This window comes from Phoca vitulina, unplaced genomic scaffold, assembly GCF_004348235.1.
Source record: "Phoca vitulina isolate PV1807 unplaced genomic scaffold, GSC_HSeal_1.0 scaffold47, whole genome shotgun sequence".
Classification (NCBI taxonomy): domain Eukaryota; kingdom Metazoa; phylum Chordata; class Mammalia; order Carnivora; family Phocidae; genus Phoca; species Phoca vitulina.
This window is the reverse complement of record NW_022589750.1, coordinates 2,083,334-2,104,600: the sequence shown is the minus strand read 5'-3', so window position 1 is coordinate 2,104,600 and position 21,267 is coordinate 2,083,334. Positions and strand designations below refer to the sequence as shown.

Genomic DNA, 21,267 nt, shown 5'->3' with positions numbered 1-21,267 from the left:
CCCCCCCCCCCCCCCCAGTACTGAAAGGAGCATGGGTGCTCCCGGCCCCACTACGGGGTGCTCGCTGCCCTGAGAAACTGAAGCCATCCTGCTGGTCTCTGTTCCGTGCGCTGGTGCCTGGCCAGGCCTCCATCTTTGCCTCAGGGGCCCTCTGCTGCTGCACTTCCCTCCTCTCCCGTTATCCGGGTTCCTGACAGCACCGAAGCAGTTAACTCGGCCAAGGCACCCCCCCATCCGCGCTCCTCGCTCCCTCCCTCCCTCCCCCTGCTTCCTCTCTCCTCCTCTCTCCCCTTCCCTCCTCGGCTCCACGGCTCCCTCGGCCGCTGCCGCCTCCGACCCCCCCACCCCACTCCCCCCGCCACGGCCCCTAGCCCCTGGCCGTTAGGCAAGACCCTCCCCTACCCCGGGGCTCCCCGAAATCCAGTTCCCCTCCCCCACCCCAGCTCATGCCCCAGCCCCCGAACTCCGGGGCTGCCAGCCCCCGGTGCCCCCGCCCCTCCTGAGAATCGGGGTGTGCTCCCCAAGCCCCCTCCCCTCCACTGGGGACCCCCTTTTAGGGCCCCCTTCCCCTCCCTCCCACGCTCCCCTCCCCTTCCCTTCTCCAACCCCCTCTTTCCCCTCTCACCCCTCCCCCCATCCTGGCCCCCCCTGCAAAAGTGGGGTGCGGAGGGGGGAGGGGTGAGAACCCACGGAGGGGAGGAACGAAACTCCGATGAAGTCAGAGCCCCTTACCCGCCGCCGCGGCCAGCCCCCCCAACATGGACTGTCTCTGTATAGTGACAACCAAGGTAAGCATGATGGGGGGGCTAAACACTGGGAGGAGGGCATGAGTTTGTGGGGAGGGGTTAGGCAGGCCTCATCTCGGGCTGGGGGCCCTGGAGTGACAGCATCAGAAGATGTATTTGGGGGTCATGATTTAGTTTTGGGGTTCACATCTGAGATAATGCTGGGTTTGGCCACAGGTGCCCCCTGGAGTGAGCCCTTTGTACCTGTAGAGAAATGGAAAATTTGGGCTGTTTTGTGGTTTGGGGGGGGCTAATGGGTTTTGGGGTTCACCAACGATGTTTGAGGGAGACTTATTTAAGAGGAAGCCTGGCTGACAGGGGAGTCTTGCTCTTGTACATTAGAAGGTGGACTGTGTGAGGGGGGTTCTCTACCCTCCTGGGGGACAAACTGGCTTCTAGGTGTCTTGTCCAATTTCAGGGGGCTCTTGGCATCGGGGTAGACGGTTATTGGTTGTGAGTGCCTGACTGGTCTGGGGGTGTCAGCGGGCAGAGAAGGGGTGGGCCTTCAACCTATAGAACAAGCATCTTGTGGTAGAGACATTTGGGGGTATGCTCAATTACAGGGAGCTGGTCATTTAGGGTTCAATCTTATAGAATGGGGACTGTTGGGAGTTGTCAGAGGGCTAGGGCCTGACATAGGATCACCTGAGGGAATGGACCAGGTGAGGTGAGGATTTGGGGTACTCCCATGGGAGGGAGAAGCTTGCAGCAGCGGAGGTTGCCAGACCCTGAGGAGGAGGAGGATGAGCGCTTTCGGGAGACGGGGGATTTGAGGAGGGGGACCAGGTGGGTGGTGCAGAATTTGGGGGTGGCCCAGGCAGGTGCTCAATATCCCTGTCTCCTCCCACACTGTATCCACCCCTTGTTGAGGAAGAGGGAGAAGAGCAGATGGAGGAGAATGTTCCTCTTACCCCTGACTCTTGGGATCAAGGTGGGGGAGGACACCTGGATTTCAGGTTACCGGGGTGGAAAGGAGTTGGAGGAGGGCAGGGCTGGCAGCGGTCGAGGACTGGACGAGGGTGTCCCTGTGGTTGGAGCCTTGGAAAGGGCAGATCTTGGATGGGGAGCACAGGCAAGCTCCTGGTGGGATGCAGAATACCTAGGTCTTGGCTGTGAGACTCTGGGACTGGCAAGCTGGATGCCTGGTGTGTGGAGGGAGGCTTGGGCGGGTGGCAGGCAGCTGGGGGTTGGGGGGTGGGACAGGAAGTGGGGGCCGGGGAGGCGGGGTCCGGGTGAGTCACAGGCTGGGGAGGGGGTTATATTTAGTGGGAACTGCAGCTTCTCAGGGGAGGGAGCTGAGGACACACATGTTCCCTGCCACAAACTCACACATGTGTGTACACATGCATCGTGCACGTGTGAGCAATGGATGCAAGAGACTGGAGCCCGAGGACCTTCAGGTCCTGAGTCCCCACACCCTCTCCAGAGCTACTTGCTTGTCCCCCCCCCCCCCGAAGTTCTGTGGGCTCCAGGCTTTCTCCCATGCTGCTGCTTTCCCCATTCCCTGGAGTTACAGGAGATTCTTGCGCCTCACTTACTCTGGCCTGGTGTCCTTAATGTCTTTCTGATCCTTTGCTTCCCCTGTCTCCTGCCCTTAGCCCGCCCCTCAGCCTTAGGTTCCCTGGCTGTGGTCTCTTGTGTTCAGGTGTACCCAGAAAGCCAGTTGGAATGTGTGGGCTCTGCTTCCAGCATGTGAACACACATGTGCCAGCGAGGGTGAGGGGCTTGCCTGGCAAGCTATTCTGGGAGGGGGAGCTTCTTCGTCTCCCATCCAGACTCCTACTTCTTCGATGGAGCCCAGGGTGAGCATCCCCGAGGGAAGGAGCCTTGCGCAGAGAGGATCAGTCATGCATTTGGGGTTTTACAGAGGCGTGGAGGAGACCCAGGCTTGCCACATTCCTTGGCCGGAAAACTTGTCAGTCTCGGGAGGACGAGGACTCCAACTCCCATAAGGCCTTGAGGCACAAGAGCCCTCGGTGTAAGAGGGTTGCTGTCCGTGGGGCTGTTGGGAGTTGTGGTTCCTGTCTATCCAGGGCAGCGGAGGGTAGCCCAGGAGGAGCCAGCAGGGGGCACGAGGCACTTGTTTCCCCCTCCCCCTCTACCCCCGCAGCGCCCCCCGCCCCCAACATGCTGGGTGGGGTAGGGGGTGCTCAGGCTTTGCGGTCGTTGAGCTTCCCAGCCCCGTTTGGGTGTCCTCCATCTTTCATTGCCTATATTTAGATTCGTGCCGCAGTAATTTGGGGAACACTTGTGGAAGGCCTGCCCTGCGCCAGGCCCTGTGCTTTGCGCTAACTCTTGCCTTCCGAGCGATCACTTAGGCTTACTCCGCGCCGGGGTCTCTGCCCGTGTCTGTCTCTGAGAATCTCTTTCTCCCACTCCGCCCCCGGCCCTCCCCCTTCTCCCCGCGCTGCTGCCGTCGTTGCCATGGCAACCGGCGACGACTGAAGTTGCGTGGCGGACTTGAGGGCCGGGCGCGGGTGTCGGAGGGCGGAGCAGAACAGGTGGGGGAGGGGGGAGAGCGGGGAAAGACCGGGGGTATTGGGCTGGAGCCCCGGAGGCGAAGCGGTTAAACCCTCCGGGTGGTCCTTATTGGGCCCAGCCGAGATGCCGGGGGCGGGGCAGGGTGTCCAGCGGCCTCGTTCATTGGCGGACAGGGGCGTGGCGGAGGGACCGTGTGGGCGAGGCCGGGGGAGCGAATGGGCGGGAAGTGGACGGGGGCGTGGTCTCCTGGAGGCAGGTGGGTGGGGTCTGGCTTACTCTCGAGGGAGACGGGCAGCAACCCTCGGGAAGGGGCGGGGCCTGAGGGCCGGGTGACCTGCCCGAAGTGGGGGCGGGGCTGACCCGGCAGGGGCGTGGCGTGGTCCCATGTGCCCAGAGGAGACGGGGTTTGGGGGGCCTGTTGTCTAAGGAACTGCGGGGTGCGGGGGGGTCTTTGGGAAGGAGAATCCGAGGGTTGGGCGATCTGACGTCTCAGTTTTCCTAAGATGGAGGCCTGTTCACATTTCATCAGACCACAACCTCCTACCTCAGCTCTATGTTCCAGGGAGACGGTTGCTAGGCGACAGCAAAGTCCTTGATTGCTGCGTTGCCAGGCAACAGGGAAACGGAAAATGGAGGGAAAAAGGAAATGGGGGATGGGGGAGGGTCTTAAGGGGCCACAGCGCCCACTGGTGGAAAACTAGGGCCTGTGCATTTTCTATTCTAGAAGGAATTTCGAGTTCAGCTCCTTTCCGCTTGGGCTCCCTCTGAGGATCCGAGCATTCCATCCAGATATGAAACTAGGGCATTAGGGGTCATCTTGGGGGCGCACCCATCAGATTCCGATCAACGGGAAGGGAACGGAGGGACATAGGCGAGGTTCTAGGGCAGTCCGTCCTCTCTGCCCTGTGTGGGCATTATAGAGATGTCCGAGAGGCAAATTTGAGGAGGCTGCTCACTGGGCTCTAAGAGCTGGGAAGGTGGGCGTTTAATGGGAGAACATTTGGGAGAGATGCTTTCAGGGTCAGTTGTTTGGGGAAAATGCAAACCTCAGAGGCAGTCGTTTTGAGGTGTTCTGGAAGATTTGTGGGTCACTGCCAGTTGCAGGCCAGATCTTACTTTAGGTGAATATTTTTTGAGGCTTGGATGTGGGGGAGATGGCTATATTTGGGAGCACTCTTCTAACAAAGTTGGAATTCAGATTCATGAAGGTGATGGTGAGATGTAGGAAGGGCAGCCAGAAAAAGGAGTCATGTATGAACATGAGGAGTGAAGAAAAGGGATAGGAAAGTATTTCTTATTTTAAAGGTTTGGGAATAGATTGAAGAGACTGCAATTGAATTTGGACGGTCAGCTTTAAGATACATTAAGTACTCCAGAAATTGGGGTCTGGTGATATATATATATTTTTTTTTTAAGTTTTTCTTTTTTTAAGTTTATTTATTTATTTATGTAATCTTTACTCCCAATCTGGGGCTCGAACTCACGACTCCACGATCAAGAGTTGCATGCTCTTTCCACTGAGCCAGCCAGCTGGTGGTACCCGCGGCGGGCCTACCGGAAAATCAGGAGTATCTCATTAGATGCAGGGATTTGGACAGGGGACCCCAAACGAATTTGAAGACTGCTTATTTGGATGTTTACATTAGAGCAAGGGTAATATTTGCACTAATTTCAAGGTCTCTGTGGGCGGATTAGGGGATATGATTTTAAAAGGGATGACTTAAAGGGCAGTTTAATTTGAGGGGACGCTTGAAAAGCATTGCCTGGCTATCAGGTGGGGCCGGACTGCTTATTAGAATAGGAGATGTCTTGGCATCTGAGGGGATGCTGTCTGCATTAACGATCTTTGGGGAGGGGCTTGTGGGAGGCATTTTAGATCCTTTGTGTGTGTGGGGGGGGGTCCCTCTGCAGTGAGAGAGAAGTGCTTCTTCCTTCCCGCACCTTGGGAGTCCGGTGGAGATGAGTGGTCCAGTGAGGTTTGGGAGTAGTTAGGGGCCTGGTGATTTTAGGGGCAGGAGATTAGGTGAGAACTACAGCTGTAAATCGGTAAATCTGTAGAGGGGTCGGAATAGGAGTATGCGGTGGAAGGTGAAGTCCACAAAGAAACAGCTGGAACCTGGGAAGTTGATGGCTAAGAGGGTCTCCCCTCACCCCCTCGCTCCCATCGTGACGCTCTCCCGCACTGCGCAGGCGCCGTCCCCCCCCCTCCGGCCGCAGCCTCCAGTCGCCGCGTCCGCCGCAGCCCCCGCCCCTCTGCCCCTCCCCCTCCCCAACCCTGGGACCCTTGCTCTCCCACCCGCCCCCTCCCCTCAGTCCCCCTCCCCTTCTCCATGTCGGCTCGGAACAGATTCGCCTCCATGTGTCTCTGCGTGGTACGTGCCGCGGTACGGGCTCCGGCCCCGCTCCCCTCTTCCCGGACCCCCCAAATCTCAGGGTGCAAGCTTCAAGTGCTGTCGCTCTTCCTTCTGCTTGGCGCGGGGTCTCTGGGTTGCAGTGTCTCGCGGACAGGCGCAGGGGGTCGCCCCTCTTATCAACATCCCCACTTTCACTCACACCCCTCTTTTGGGGGTGCAAGCCTCGTTCCAGGTCGTTCTGTGCAGCTGGGGCTCAGTGATGAGAGGGCCAAGGGGGAAGGAACAACAGCGATCCCCAGGCCTTTTACTTGCCTATGCCCTATGTATTGGGGGTTCAGACTTGGTCCCAGTGCCATCTGAGCTGTCGCCGTTCGGGCCCAGAGCCCCACTAGGGTAAAAGAGGGCATCCTCCTTTCCTGCCTGTCGTGCTTTAGTGGTCCTGTAATCTGGGACCGAGAGGTGCTGACCCGGACCCCCACCTCCCAGTTCGCAGTTTGGGAATTACTCTCCCCCACCCCCACTCCTCCAGACGGTTCTTACCCCACCTCCCCTTACTACACGTACAGTTCTCTGAAAATTTCCCAGGACTGAACATAGGCCCTAACCTCCTTCAACCACATTCTGGGAACTTTGGTACCCTTCCCTTGTGCCCCATTTCCCTCACGTTGTCTTCTAATGCGGGGGAGTCTTTTCCTTAGAACTAGACAGCCCCCCCCATGGGGGTGGGGCAGGGAGAGGTGTCTGCAGTCTTACTGTGATAAAAATTTACCTTCATTTCCTCTCTAGAATAAACGATGAATGTCTGCGATTCCATTTTCTTTCTTTGCACCCTGACATTGCTTCATCAGATTCAGGGATTTTTCTCTGTGAGGTGGGCTGAAGATGGAGGGGCAGTGGGTTTGAACCCTCCCCCAGACTGGGAGAAACTAGAAGCTGCCACCCTGGGCCCTGCCTCATGACCACGCAGGGTATGGGACTCTTGGGAAGTAGAGAGGGGAGCTGCTTCCTTCCCTCCCCCCGGACCCCCAGTTCTGGGGCGCTGTCCAGGCTGCAGACCACCGTTTCAGGGTGTGGAGTGAACAACCTCTTTCAGGTCATGGGATTCTGTTATCCAAGATGGCCCAGCCTTTTGGGGGGGGGGGACTATTTAGCTTATTCTGCCTCCCCCCACTTTTCCTTCTTCTCTACTTTTTGTACCCATGGTCTTGAAACTGAGTGTATCTTGATGAGCCCCTATTTTCCTTCTTAGAGGCCCTTCTTGCCCCTCATCCCTCTGTCCTGGGCGGGAGAGGCTTCGTGTCACCAGCCCCATTTCCCACCCGGTCTCTTGCTGCCCCCTTAGCTACAGCCAAACTTGGGTTACATCCTCCGAATTTTCAGAATCCTACTCTGGCATCGGGCATTGACCTTGATAAGCTTTCTCCAGTTGGATCTTGCAACTGTTGCCCTCCCAGTGTTGGGGGACTCAGCTTCTTGGATGCTTTTTTGAGAGGGGATTTCTGCCTTCTCTCTTTACCTATGTGTCCGGTGGTGTGTGTGTGTGGGGGGGTGTCTTCTGTCTTCTCTAGTCTCTGAGGGAGCCCTGCCTTTGGTACCCTCCTCCTCCTTCCCTGAACTTGCAGTTTGGGAGGGTCTGCTTCTGTGGGGGCTGGCTCCTGAGGAGGGGAGTAGTGTGAGGGCAGAGGCCGGTGTGGGAGGCCCTTCACTGCCGTCTCCAGCTGCCCTTTTCCTCTCTCTCTGGCCCTAGTTAATCTCATTTACTGGTGTCCTTGTCAGGCTAGCATGGGAGGCCCCGTGAGATGGCTGGTGGTCAGTTGGGAAGGGAGTCAGGGGTCATGTTGGGTTTCGCACCCCTAAAAGCCAGAGGGAGACTGGGAACGGACTCTGAGACTCTGCGCTCTACCCCCTTCCCCAGTCAGCCAACCTGGAACCGACCCCCATCCCTGCCCCCCTCCTGAGCCCTGCTGCCTCCCTTCCTCCCCCTTCCTTCTCCGTCCCCTTCTAGTGTATCCGATTAGCTGGCTGGGCTGTGGGCATTTGTAGGAAAGGAGCCAGACGCCTGGGGGCCCCTTTGCGGACCACTTGGGAACCAGCGGGGCCAGTGGAAGAAGAGCTGGACGAGTTCAGCTTCGTCCTGCCTGGGGGGCTGATGCCAAGTACCTGCCAGTCGAAGGGCCTGACTGCAGTCCCTGCCTCTGGCATGCTGGCGCTGGAGAGCCGGGCGCTCTCGGGGTAGAGGCTGCAGTGGGGAGACTGAGGCCGGGAGGGCGGGTGCGAGTGAGATAGGATGGGGGGAGTGCTGCGGTTGGAGCATGGAGGAGGGAGCTTGCAAACATGGGGAGTGGGGTGAAGATGACGAGGGAAGCAGAGAAGTTGGGGATGGGCATCGAGAATGGGGGGTACGGAGTGTCAGAGGGCCGGCGATGATGTGACAGGGGCTTGAAGCTGAAGGCCTGGGCGGGGCGGGAGAAACGGAGGCCGGAGGAGGGGGTGTGCCGGGCGGAAGGCCGGGGCCTGGGACGTGGGGCGTTGGGGGAGGGGCTGGGATGATTTAGGACGAGCCGGGAGGTGGCGGCCTAGGCGGGAGAGGGGCTGGGGGAGAGGGAGGGGAGGAACTGGTCTGGCCCCGGGGCCTTCCGCACTGCACTGGAGGCGGGGGAGGGGGGGGAGAGGAGGCGGCCGGGCGGACAGCCTGGAGCTCGAGGCCCTGGGCCGGCCCCAGTGACGCCTCCGTCCCCATCCCCAGAAATACCGCTACCAAGATGAAGACACGCCCCCTCTGGAGCACAGCCCGGCCCACCTCCCCAACCAGGTAAACGCCCCCGAGCTGGTGCACGTGGCGGAGAGGAACTTGTCCCACCTCGAGGCCGTCCACGGGGTCGTGGGCCACGCCCACCTCTCCCCCCTCAAGGTAGGAGACTCAGGCGGCCCCCTCCCCAGTGCGGCCCGCGGAGCCTCGGAGCGGCAACCACCCCCACGGGCCGGTAGGGCGAGAGCCATAGTGGGAGGAGGCTGGGACGGGGCGCCTGGGCCTTGGGCTCCTGGGGCCTGGAGAGGGGGTGCTCGGGCGGGGGGGGGCGGAGACACCTCGTTCCCACCGAGGAGACACAGAGGCCAGACAAGTGGCAGTGGGTGTGGAGCTTAAAGCCTGGGTGTGTGTGCGTGCGTGTGCGCGCGCGCGTGCCTGCACGCACGTGTGCTGAGATGGGTGCACCCCCAGGATGCTCCCCACGCCAGGCCGTCTTCATTCCTTCACACCCCCACCTCCGTTTCCGTTTTCTGTGTCCTGAGCTCTGTTCCCAGCTCCTGCTGCCCTCATTTGCTCTAGTCCCTTGTCCCCCTCCTCCCTCCACGTCCGACCTCTGGGCCTGGCTCTCCGTGTCCCCACGTCTCCAGCCCTTTCCATCTGTCTGGTCAGAGACTCCCAGTCGTGGGGCCTTTCTGTCTCGGTCCCCGGCCCCAGCCTCTGCTCCCCTCCTCCCCGCCTTTCCCTCCCGCTGGCTGGCTGCTGATTCTGAATGCTGTCTCTCTCTTCCTCCCACGCTCTCTCCTGCTCCCTCCCCGAGCCCCAGCTCAGGCCCTCCGCGCTGCTCAGCCCTCCTGGTCGGGCCGCCGGCTCTCCCTCTCGCAGCTACCCTTCCCTCCTCCTCCCTTCTCTGCTTTCCAGCCACACCTCTCTCTCGTCCTCCCCCCACCGAGCTTTTCTTCTTCGGGTCCCTCCTGTCCCCCCATTATTGCCACTGCCTGTTTCCTTCCCCTCCTCCTCTGTGCTCGCACTGTGTTTTCCATCTCCCATCCCGGGGAGACCTGTTTCTGAGACCTCCCCTTCTCCGGCCCACTGTGCTCCCCTTCAGTCTCCTTTCCTGGGGGGCACACGATGGGGAGGAAAGGAGACCCCAGGCAGGCTGTGACAGGCAGGGGTGGGATTCCAGAATCCTGAGGGATGCCCTGGGAAGGGGGGAGGCTGCTGACATTTCACCAGAGGAGACCTGGAGGAGGCTTCTGAGCCTGGGGATGAGGAGGCAGGGAGGGGGCAGCGGTACGTTCTGGGGTGAGGAAGAGCGGTTCCGAGGGAAGGGAAGACCATTCTCTGGGCTGGAGCAAAATGGAGGACCACGAAAGGGTCAGAGGCCCCAGGGCCAGGGATGGACCGGGCAAAGCTGTGAAGTCAGGACCCAGGAAGAGCTGATGGAGGGGAACAGAAGTAAGGCCCTGGAGGAGAGGAGACAGCACGGAGTGTCCTGTGGACCAGGGAGAGGAGGAAGGCTGACTGGACATGCTCTTGGCGGGATGGGGCCATGAAGTCCCTGGGGAGGGGACATGGGAGAGGGAGGTGTGTGAGGTGGTAGTGGGCTCAGGCTAGTGAGTGTTGGGATCGGGGCTCTGGAAACAAGGGAAGCGGAGGGGAGAGTGCTGGAGGCCCTGAGCCAGCCAGGCAACGTCTGGGGACCAGGCCTGAGCTGGGGGACAAGAGAAGCCTCTATCACCAGAGGAGATGGGGGGGGTGGAATTGAGAACGAACGACTGTGATTTGGGGACAGAATCTGGGGGGTTTGAAGCTGGGATAAGGGAGAGTGGTGCTGATCTCTAGGAAGTCAGAACTTAGGATGGACGCTGAGGGGGGACGGGGCTGGAGTGGGGGATACGGACTGGACGGGGGCTGAGGATGAGGACCAAGGCTGGGTTAAAAGGTGGAAACTGTAGGGTGGGACAGGGATACGGGTGGAGGGTGTGGGATGCTGTAGAGAGAGGGATGGGAAGCATATGAAGGTAGTTGAGGAGGAGGCTCCCAGGGAAGGAGGCTCTAGGCTAAGGGTGGGGTGGGGATTGAGGATGGGCTGTGGGATGGAGAACGGCCACGTGGATGAGATTTGGGCAGTCAGTGGCCATTGGTTGAATAACAGCGTTTGCTGAGATTTGAAGGGTCGGAGGTTGGTGGTGTTAATAGATTTATGGGTATGAAATGAAATCTGTGACAGAGTTGAGAAGTAATGTGTAGTGTTGAGAAACAGCAGTAGGAGGGAGGAGGGGCCTTTTCGGAGGGGGAAAGCAAAGAGTCTGGGGAATCCGGGATGAGTGCCTTGCGCTTGGTAGGCTCCAAATAAATATTTGTTTAAGGAGGAGATAGGTGGGGGACCCCGGAAGGAAGCTCTTGGCCGCCTACCCCATTGCCATGGAGACGGGGCTTCGGTTGCCCTGGCAACTGGGGAAGCCCCTAGGACCGGCCGAAACCTGGCCCCGCCCCAGAGTCTAGAGACCCTGCTGCGTCGAGGCGACTGACGTCAGGACCTGGGCACGCCCCACTTTAACCCTTTACTGAATGAAGTGGGGTGGGGGGAGTAGATGAGAAGATAGGACCCGGATGTCTTTTACCACTCCCCCTTCCTGACGTCCTGTGCCCTGCGTAGGGTGAGGGGCGTAGGGGAGGGCCAAAGGGGCTATCCAGGATGCGCTGCGCCCGCCAACCTCTTTAGCCTGGACCGCTCTCGCAGGGCCATCGGGGGGCGGGGCCCAGGGCAGGAGAGGCGGGGCTAGCGGATCTCTTCTGCCTTCGGGAGTCTGGTCGCCCCTAGGCCACGCCCCTCTCCCCCCTCCCGTTGTCCTGGCGACAGGGCCTTCTGGAGGTGGGTCTCCCCAGGCCTTGGCTGGGCTTAGATACCGTTGCTAGGCAACAGTCCTCAGAGGAAGGGGCGGATTGGCCGGCGGGTGGGGGAGAGGGAGGGAGGGGCCTGCCGCTGGGGGAACCCCGGATTCCGGGGACCCAGGGTTTAGGACAAATGTGTGTGAAGGTGAGGGGCAGATCTGAGGGAGGGTTGTCAAGGTTTCTGGGTGTAGACAAGCCGACGGGGACAGGGGTGGGGGGCCCGGGGTGGGGGGCAGGACCTGGTGGACACGGAAGCACTGGGGTGTATGTGCGTAGTACGTAAGGCACTCGCACCCTGAGGTGTTACATCCCGTGAGAAGCTCCCCCCTTCGCCGGCCCCCCCTTTACCATCTGCTGCTCCCCCATCTGGCCGTCTCTCCCTCCCTCCCCGCTTTCTCAGACACCTCCTTCCACGTGCAGGGGGCCTGGGCCGGGCAGAGGTAGGGCCTGGCACAGGTGCGTGCATGTTTGTGATGGAGGTTGAGCTGGGTCCTTGGAGGCTTCAAGAGCGGGCTTGGTTAGGAGGCTGAAAGGGTGACCAGGCTGGTGGGACGCCCTGAGGACGACGGGCTTCCTCTTGAGCCTAGGCTCAGGCAGCTCTTCATCTCCTTTCCCCTTCACAGGCCAACTCTCCTCCTGTGATTGTCAACACAGACACCCTAGAAGCCCCAGGATATGTGAGTTGTTTAGATTTTGGGGCCGTTGCCGAAGGAAGGAGGGAGAGAGGGAGGGCCTGGGCCCCAGCACAGGGTGGGGGCCGGGTCTCAGGTCGGGATGTCTGTCTCACTGTTTTTGTGTTTCTGGTCCGTGCTGGAGTTGCAGGTGAACGGGACGGAGGGGGAGATGGAATACGAGGAGATCACATTGGAAAGGGTGAGCAGGCTCCCCACTCTGAGGTCGCCCCCACGCCTCCCTGTCAGTGCTCCTCTCTGTGCCTGTGGCCCGTCTCTTAGCCTTGCCCCTTCCTGCTCTGGTCACGGCTCCCCAACCCCAGCCCCCTCCACAGTCACCTTGCCCGGAGCGGGCAGTGAGGAGGGCTGACACTCCTTCCCTCCTCCTGCCCAGGGCAACTCAGGTCTGGGCTTCAGCATCGCGGGTGGTACCGACAACCCACACATTGGAGATGACCCATCCATCTTCATCACCAAGATCATTCCTGGTGGGGCTGCAGCCCAGGATGGCCGCCTCAGGTGGGGAGAGGAGATAGGGGTTAGGGTGCCGGTTCCCTGGAAAGGGAGGGCCAGGGCAGCACAAAGCCCCTGGCTCAGGCCCACCTTGCTGCCCCCAGGGTCAACGATAGCATCTTGTTTGTAAATGAAGTGGACGTGCGGGAGGTGACCCACTCGGCTGCAGTAGAGGCCCTCAAGGAGGCGGGCTCCATTGTCCGCCTCTACGTCATGCGCCGGAAGCCCCCAGCTGAGAAACTCATGGAGATCAAGCTCATCAAGGGCCCTAAAGGTAGTAAGCTAGTCATGTCTCTCCCCTCCCCGCCCCGCCCACCCCAACTGGCCCCCGCGCCGAGGCCTGCTCCCCAGCCACCGGGCACTGGGGCGCCCACCTCTGCCCTGCCCTCCATCCAGGTCTTGGCTTCAGCATCGCAGGGGGTGTAGGGAACCAGCACATCCCTGGAGATAACAGCATCTACGTGACGAAGATCATCGAAGGGGGTGCCGCCCACAAGGACGGGAGGCTGCAGATCGGGGACAAGATTCTAGCGGTGAGAACCCCCATCCCTCTTCCAGCCCGCACCTGGGGCTCGCCTCCTGGCCCTGGGCAGGCCCCGCCTTCCGCATCACCGTTCCCACGGTGCGTCTGTCTTGGTGCTGTTTCTGGCTCCGTCTGAGCTCTCTCCTTCCTTGGCCCCAGGTCAACAGCGTGGGGCTGGAGGACGTCATGCATGAGGACGCCGTGGCAGCCCTGAAGAACACGTATGACGTGGTCTACCTGAAGGTGGCCAAGCCCAGCAATGCCTACCTGAGTGACAGCTACGCTCCCCCAGACATCACGACCTGTGAGCGCCCTCCAACCCTCAAAGCTCCCCGTGACCCATCCCAGTGACCCCCGGGCCACCCTGGTGACTGCTCTTCTTCCAATACTTGCCACCAAATAGGAACCATCTCTCCTGTTCTGTGGTTGGAGAATAGATGGAAAATCAGTCGCCGCGGAAGACCTAGAAAAGATTGTCAGTAGTCTCTTCCCCAGAAGGCCCAAGGCCCAGATGGTTTTGTGGCTCATTTTTTTCAAATCTTCAAGGAATAGATAATTCCTACGCTCCTTCTGAGCAAGAGAAAGGATAAAAAAAGTTCATGTTTCGTCGTATGAGGGCATTTCAAATGGTCACGAAGGTAACATAAGAAAAGCAAAGCATAGGCCCCATTTTGCTTCTGAGTAGAGACGTGGAAGTTTATAGTGACGCAGTCGTAGACCAAACACAGCGGCAGGTTGGGGGGGAGTAATATTGATCCAGAGTAGGGTTTGTTTCAGAAAAACTGAAGGTGGTTTTGTATTGGGAAACTTTTTAATATGATTTGTTGTATTAAACAATTGAGGGACTAAAATCGTAAGCTCGTTTTAACTAGATGTTGGGGAAAGACATTGAGGAAATTCAACTTCTGTTTTCACGTGAAAACGTAGTAAACCAGGAACACAGAAGTTTTCCTTCACGTGATAAAAGGTAGTTATTGTACCAAGTGGATCGAGGCTCCTTGGAGAAGGGGCCAATTCTAAGTCTTGGCCCAGAAAGTGATGAGGAGACCCAAGATTGCCAGGTGGTGTTAACGACCCAGGAGGGGCTCCTACTGGATAATCAGTCAAAACTCATTAACTATGTGAAAGTCTATGAGATCATAATGATGCTTAAGAATAATTGGGCATCCTTGGACCCATTCATTAGGACACCTGGCAAATGCAGGGAAAGAGTGAGGTTTTTATGCTCGCTTTCCTGTACAAACCACACCTCAGAATTACCAAATGGTTGCTATGGCAAAGTTCTTTTTATTTTTATTTTTTTATTATATATATTTTTTACATCTTTATTTATTTATTTGAGAGAGAGAGAGAGAAGCCAAGCAGGGACCCCAATGTGGGGCTCCATCCCAGGACCCTGGAGATCATGACCTGAGCCAAAGGCAGATGCTTAACCAACTGAGCCACCCAAGCACCCATTTTTTAATTTTTATTTATTTTTTAGTAGGCTCTACATGCAATGTGGGGCTCGAACTCACAACCCCTAGATCAAGAGTCCCACGGTCTACCGACTGAGCCAGCCAGGCACCCCAAGGAAAGGTTCTTTGTAGGATAATTCCTATTGATAAGTGCCCCTTCCTCCCCCCCCCCAAAAAAAAATATATATATAGAATATCCTATTTTGCAGTCCCCAGTGAAATATCAGAACCAGGCAATGGTCCTCAGTGGCCTCTAAAGCTCTTGGGTGAAAGGCTGGTGGGGAGCATAATAATGGGGGGTCAGCTGACCACACCTGAACCTGTCAGTTGGTCTCACCTAAGACGACCAGATAGTCTTGCTTCCCGTTGCATAGCTGTGTATTTCTACCACATGGCCTACGAAGTATTTGTGCCAAAAAAAGAATTGAACTTGAGTCTGACGAGGTCTCTAGAACCAGTTACCAGTTTACAGGAGAAACAGAGGAATATGTTAACACCACTAAAGATGCTAGCAGTGGTTTCCCCATTAGAATCTGCCTAATAGAAAGTGGGAAAGTCTATTAGACAAATGACCTAGTTTTCCCAACCGCTGGATGGCCAAGAGGAGGAAAAAAAGGGAGCGAGAGAAAGAGAGAGAGGAATTTTATAGATTAAGAGATTTGAGAAACAGAACCGCAAAGAAAACCCCCAAAGCCTGGTATTCATATTCCCCTCGACCACCCCAGGCACACCCAGGACATGAATTCCTGCCCGCCCAACGTTGCGGGGATGGGGCGCCCCCCCTTCACCCCTCCCTACCATCAGGCAAAATCATGTCTCCTTGCCCTGAGCCTGCTCTCCTGGTTGCCTAGGGAGAAGGTGGGGTGCTGGGCGTTGCCCTTCACGACGCTCGGTCTCATCCCTCCTCCCACATCTTCTTCCAGCTTATTCCCAGCACCTGGACAATGAGATTAGTCACAGCAGTTACCTGGGGACCGACTACCCCACAGCCATGACCCCGACTTCCCCTCGGCGCTACTCCCCGGTGGCCAAGGACCTGCTGGGGGAGGAAGACGTGCCCCGGGAACCGCGGCGGATCGTGATCCACCGGGGCTCCACGGGCCTGGGCTTCAACATTGTGGGTGGCGAGGATGGTGAGGGCATCTTCATCTCCTTTATCCTGGCCGGCGGCCCGGCAGACCTCAGCGGGGAGCTGCGGAAGGGGGACCAGATCCTCTCGGTGAGGGAAGGCCAGCCTCTGCCCACGCCCTCCCTCCCCTCAGGGCAGAGCCTGGTCCCCATCCACGGCCACTCAGCCTCTGCCCTCTCTCCAGGTGAACGGTGTCGACCTCCGCAGCGCCAGCCATGAGCAGGCTGCCATTGCTTTGAAGAACGCGGGGCAGACGGTCACCATCATCGCTCAGTATAAACCAGAAGGTACCAGGCCGCAGGCTCCCCACCGTGCGGGCCGAGGATGGTCCTCGGATCTGGTGGCTTCCGCGGGGCGCGGGGCGGGGCGGCGAGGGGGCGGCGGTGGGCCAGGCCGGCGCGCGGGAACCTTCTTGTCCTCTCCCAGAGTACAGCCGATTCGAGGCCAAGATCCACGACCTTCGGGAACAGCTCATGAACAGCAGCCTGGGCTCAGGGACTGCCTCCCTGCGGAGCAACCCCAAACGGGGTTTCTACATCAGGTCCGATGCTTCCCCGGCCGGGCTCCTTCTGCTTCTCAGCTCTTCCCCCCTCCCCTGCCTGCCTCCCGCTCCCCACCCAGGCCTGCCACTGCCCTGCATACGTTACGGTTTGAGATGACCCCGTAGCAGCTGGAACATAGCCTCGGAGCCAAGTACCCTGCTGCCTTCGGGCCCCTGGTCACCCCGGGACCTCCACAGCTCGGGGACGCGGAGGTCACTGGCTGGCCGCGCAGGGGCCTCGTGGGCGCCGTGGCTCCTGGCTCCCCAGCCCTCCACCCCCCTCCCCTGCCGCAGCTCTACTGCCGTGCTCAGCGCTGTCCGCCCTGGCCTGACCTCTTCCCGCAGGTCCGGACCTGCATTTCTGGCCATCTGCTTTCAGGACCTGCCCCCTGGGATGTCCCACGGGCATCTCACACTCCGCACGCCCGAACTGGGCTCCCCGCTGTCCCCGCTGTCCCCGCTGTCCCCATGCCCCCGGGCTAGCTGAACCGGTGCTCCTCGCTCGCCACCTGGCGCCCGGTCCGCTCGGACTCCTGCCTCCAGGCCGGTCTGGCTCGGCCGTCCCCTCCCCGCTGGCCGCCAGTGGGCTCCCCGGCACCCCCAGGCGGGTCCCAGACTGTCTCCCCTTTAGTCCCGTGGCTGCCTCAGTGGTCCTCCTTCCCTCGGCCGGACAGGAATTTGGTCTTTTTCTCCCTCACCCCTGTGGCTGTCCCGCGCATGCGAGCTGCGGACCGCCGTCCCCACGCAGTTTGTGGGGTCCTCGCAGTCCGCCCCCGCCCCCCGTCGGAGGGCCGTCAGCCCCCGCGCTCCGCTGCACACCCCTGGTCTGGGGGCCTGGGCGGGCTCTCTGACCACTGGCCACCCGCCCGCCCTCCAGGGCCCTGTTTGACTATGACAAGACCAAGGACTGCGGCTTCCTGAGCCAGGCCCTGAGCTTCCGCTTCGGGGACGTGCTGCATGTGATCGACGCCAGCGATGAGGAGTGGTGGCAGGCGCGGCGGGTCCACTCCGACAGCGAGACCGATGACATCGGCTTCATCCCCAGCAAACGGCGGTGAGGCTCCCGGGGCCTGTAGCCCTCCTGCCGCAGGCGCTCAGGTCCCAGAGGTGGGGCGGGGGGCAGCCTCGAGGGCGCGGGCCTCTGTCCGCCGCGCACTGTCCCTCCCTTGAGCCTTTGGAGCAGGGCCTCTCGCCGGCCATCTCCCTACCCTCCCATCCCTCCATGTCCACCACAGGGTTGAACGACGCGAGTGGTCGAGGTTAAAGGCCAAGGTAGGTGGGGGGAGTGAGCTGGGGGGAGGGGCGGGGGCTCACGGGGTGGCACTCTGCCAACCACGTGGCCTGCTCTCTCTTCGCAGGATTGGGGCTCCAGCTCTGGATCACAGGGTAGGTAGGGTCAGTTTGGCAGCCCGGGGTGAGGGGGCCCTGAGCTTCTCTTGATAGCCTCAGGAAGGCGACACGGGGCCCCAAGTCCCCTGTCTCAGAGCCCCTCGCAGATGCCCTGCCTCCCACTAGGTCGAGAAGACTCCGTTCTGAGCTACGAGACCGTGACGCAGATGGAAGGTAAGTCCCAGCCCTGCTGTTCGGGTTGGGGGGAGGGGGCCGGCACCCCCCCCCCCCCCCCCCCCCGCCCTGGCCGCTCCCGCCCCGCGGTCCGCCTGAGCTGGCTCTCTGTCCGCAGTGCACTACGCTCGCCCCATCATCATCCTTGGGCCCACTAAGGACCGAGCCAATGATGACCTGCTCTCCGAGTTCCCCGACAAGTTTGGATCCTGTGTTCCCCGTGAGTGCCGGGGGCCGCGGGGCGGTGGGGGCGGGGCCGCGGGGCGGTGGGGGCGGGGCCCAGGGGCGGCGGGGGCGGGGCCCAGCCGGACCTCAGGCAGAGCAGCCGGCAGGGGCTGGGGTGCAGGAGGACACCGGGGTTCTCAGAGAAGGAAGGGGTGCTTCTCAGCTGCCCTCATGCTCCCAGGTCGGGGACCAGGGGAGGGGGGCCCCGAGGAGGGGGTCTGGGGGCGGCAGTGCTGCCCTCCCCTCGCAGTCCTGGTCTCCCCAGCAGCCGCCTTCCACGAAGGACAGGCTTTACGCTGGAGGGATGGTGGTTAGATCTTCGGGGGGTGGGGTGACTTCCTGGCAGATACGACGCGGCCCAAGCGGGAGTACGAGATAGATGGCCGGGACTACCACTTCGTGTCCTCCCGGGAGAAAATGGAGAAGGACATCCAGGCGCACAAGTTCATCGAGGCCGGCCAGTACAACAGCCACCTGTACGGGACCAGCGTCCAGTCCGTGCGGGAGGTGGCTGAGCAGGTAGGACCTGCGGGCGCCCGGCCTCTTCCTCCTCCCCTCTCCCCACCCCATGGCCTTCCCCAGCTCTCTCTAACTCTCTCTCTCTCTGTCTCTTTCCCTGCTGGGTCTCCACTCCCTCCTCGGCCTCCTTCTCCTCTTGGGCAACTCTGTCTGACCGCCTGCTCCCCCTGCCGCCCTCCCTCGCTTGCTGCCTGACCCCAAACTCCTCGCCGCCATCTGTCCCCTCCTCTCCCCTTCCCTCCTCCTTGCCCCGTTTCTCCTCTCTTCCCCTGGCCTTGCCCTTGGTGGCTTGGCCTCCCCAACTTGGTCCCTCCCTCTGTCCCGCCCCCCTGTGGCCCTTTGCCTTGGCCTGTTCCCGGGGGTCTGCACCCCCCTCTCCTGCTCCTCGGCCTCCTCCTTTCCCCCCCTCCCCACCTCTCTCCCTCCATGGCTCCTTTCTCCATCTGCCTCTTCTCTCTCCCACCTGTCTCTCCTTGTTTCTTCCATCTGTCTGTCCTCTGTCTGCCCCCCCATCCTACTTCCTCTCTCCATTCCCCTTCCTTTCTCCTGCTCCTGCCCTCCACACTCCCTCTCTGCTCACTGCCGCGCCTCTGGCCTTGCTCTGTCCCATCTTCTGGGCCCCCATCCTGCCTGTCCCTCACCCCTCCCTCGTTCCCTCCGACCCCCTCCTCCTGTGCTGGCTTCTCCCCTTGCTCTCCGTCTGCCCCTTCCTTCTTCTCTCTGTCTTTCACTCTGTCTGTACTCCCTTCCCACCTTCACTCCCTGCTCACCTGTCTTTTCACATCCACGTCGCTGCCCCTTTGGCCAACCTCCCATCCCCCACTTTTCCACGTCCTGTGTCCTGTCCCGGTGCCTCTTGTCTGTCCGTGCCCGCCACCTGCCGGTCCCCTCCGCCCACCCTGCCTGCCCCAGGGGAAGCACTGCATCCTCGATGTCTCGGCCAATGCCGTGCGGCGGCTGCAGGCGGCCCACCTGCACCCCATCGCCATCTTCATCCGCCCCCGCTCCCTGGAGAATGTGCTGTGAGTATGGTCCCAGGGGGCCTCCCCTCAGCCCCCCACACCCGTGGCCCGGGGCCTCAGAAGGCCTCTGCTGAACTCTCCCCTCAGAACCTGGGACAGCAGCTCCAGCAGCCCTCGAGGGGGGTCTGCCCTGGAGCTGGAGCCCAGAGGATGCAGGGAATCCTAGGCCTTTCCCTTCCTCTCCAGCCTTCGGCTGAGCAGGACTACAACTCCCAGCAGCCCCTGGGGCATAAACCTGCGGGGACGAGCCAGGGCCTTCGGGCTGTTGGGAGTTAGAGTCTGGTGCCTTCACGGGGGCTGAAGGCTGGAAGGATGAGGCTCTGGAGAGGTCCCCGGAGTGGCCACACCCGGCTGGGGTGGGTCATGGGGTAGGGGGTGGTCATCGCGACCCCGGAGGATATCGGGAATTGTGTTTTCTGCTACGTGCTCCAAATGAGAAAATGGTGACCACGTCGGGTCCCTGGACGGAGGAGGTAAAAGGTGGGGCGGGACCCACACTCAGGTGCGCATCTCTCTCGCTGTCCACAGAGAGATCAATAAGCGGATCACAGAGGAGCAAGCCCGCAAAGCCTTCGACAGAGCCACCAAGCTGGAGCAGGAATTCACAGAGTGCTTCTCAGGTGAGACCGCCGTGCCCCCCCGCCCCCCGCCTGCCCGCTCAGGTTCTGCCGAGGGGCTGCGCCGGGTGGATGGATTGGAAAGAGGCCCTCGTTGGGTGGGTGCGGCCCCGCAGCTCATGGCCTGGAGTCTGAGGCAAAGGTACCCCATGCTCTGGGCCCGCGCCGCTCTCTTCGGAGGGCATCCAACCTCACTGCCTGCTCCCCCCGACCCCAGCCATCGTGGAGGGCGACAGCTTTGAGGAGATCTACCACAAGGTGAAGCGTGTCATCGAGGACCTCTCAGGCCCCTACATCTGGGTCCCGGCCCGAGAGAGACTCTGACTCCCGCCCTGGCGTGGCCTGGACTCGCCCCGCCTCCCTCATGCGGGCCCCTTGGTCTGGACTGAATTGCCCAAGCCCTTCGCGCCCCCTAGCCTCCCTCCCGTCCCTTCTTATTTATTTCCTTTCTAACTGGATCCAGCCCTGGAGGGGGGACACTGCCCTGCATGTATCCCTGCACCCCAGAACTGGGCTCCGGAACCCCAGGAACCTGGGGTCTGGGGTGGGGAGCCGGGCTCCTGGTCCCAAGCCCGTGCTCCTGAGGACCTGAGCCCCTGCCCACCCCCAACGCACACACAAGCCCAGCGGGGGCCGCCTGCCCTCCCCTACCTTCTCCCACACACATTCCAGAAGTCAGGGCCCCCTCAAGGAGCACCCCAATGCAGGGACGCAGGGCCACAGGCCTCCTCTCTCTCCTGAGGCAAGGCCTGGGGCCCCCCTGCCCCCGTCAGAACTCCCCAGGTCCCTTGGTTTAGCATTTATTTTTTCCCATTTTTTTTTTCTTCTCAAAGGTGGTTTTTTGGGGGGATAAGTGGGGGGACCCTGCTGTGGGCCCCCTGCCTTCCACATGCCCCCCACCTTTTTTCTTTGCTGGTTTGCATGAGTGGAAGGTCTAACTGTGGCTTTTTTTTTTTTCCTGGGATTTATTTTTTATTTTATTTTATTTTATTTTATTTTGGGAAAGGGGAGGGATGGGTCTAGGGAGTGGGAGCGTGGGAGGGAGGGTGGGGGGCAGGGGTTGGGGGTCGGGCATCTGGGAGCCAGGGGAAGACTGGAAATGCTGCCGCCTTCTGCAATTTATTTATTTTTTTCTTTTGAGAGAGTGAAAGGAAGAGACAGATACTTGAAACCTGGTGTGTGGCCTGGTTATTTGGGACGTGGGTGAGGAGGGAGTCAGGGTG

At 60.3% G+C, this 21,267-nt stretch overlaps 1 protein-coding gene across 5 annotated transcripts; it reads left to right on the top strand.

The window, feature by feature from the left end:
• Positions 1–632: 632 nt before the first annotated feature.
• On the top strand, positions 633–21,215 carry DLG4 (discs large MAGUK scaffold protein 4). Of its 5 annotated transcripts, none has more exons than XM_032431702.1 (20): positions 633–788; positions 8,367–8,531; positions 11,888–11,941; positions 12,087–12,137; positions 12,330–12,454; positions 12,553–12,722; positions 12,845–12,981; positions 13,131–13,275; positions 15,352–15,647; positions 15,742–15,844; positions 15,984–16,098; positions 16,976–17,152; positions 17,334–17,370; positions 17,457–17,484; positions 17,614–17,661; positions 17,780–17,881; positions 18,233–18,405; positions 19,318–19,427; positions 19,956–20,047; positions 20,262–21,215. In XM_032431702.1, exons 1-20 carry the CDS (start codon positions 759–761, stop codon positions 20,366–20,368), a joined length of 2,265 nt encoding a protein of 754 aa, XP_032287593.1. In that variant the 5' UTR covers positions 633–758; the 3' UTR covers positions 20,369–21,215. The 5 variants fall into 5 exon arrangements, with proteins under 5 accessions (XP_032287593.1, XP_032287597.1, XP_032287595.1 ...); XM_032431704.1 differs by having other exon boundaries at positions 635–788; positions 8,367–8,432; XM_032431703.1 differs by having other exon boundaries at positions 635–788; positions 8,367–8,432; positions 12,078–12,137.
• The last annotated feature ends 52 nt before the right edge of the window (positions 21,216–21,267 follow it).

Coding starts and splice junctions, on each gene's coding strand:
- DLG4 (XM_032431702.1), top strand. CDS start 759: ATGGACTGTCTCTGTATAGTGACAACCAAG. Junction 11,942..12,086: donor CCCTAGAAGCCCCAGGATAT/GTGAGTTGTTTA, acceptor CTGGAGTTGCAG/GTGAACGGGACGGAGGGGGA. Junction 16,099..16,975: donor AAACGGGGTTTCTACATCAG/GTCCGATGCTTC, acceptor CCCGCCCTCCAG/GGCCCTGTTTGACTATGACA.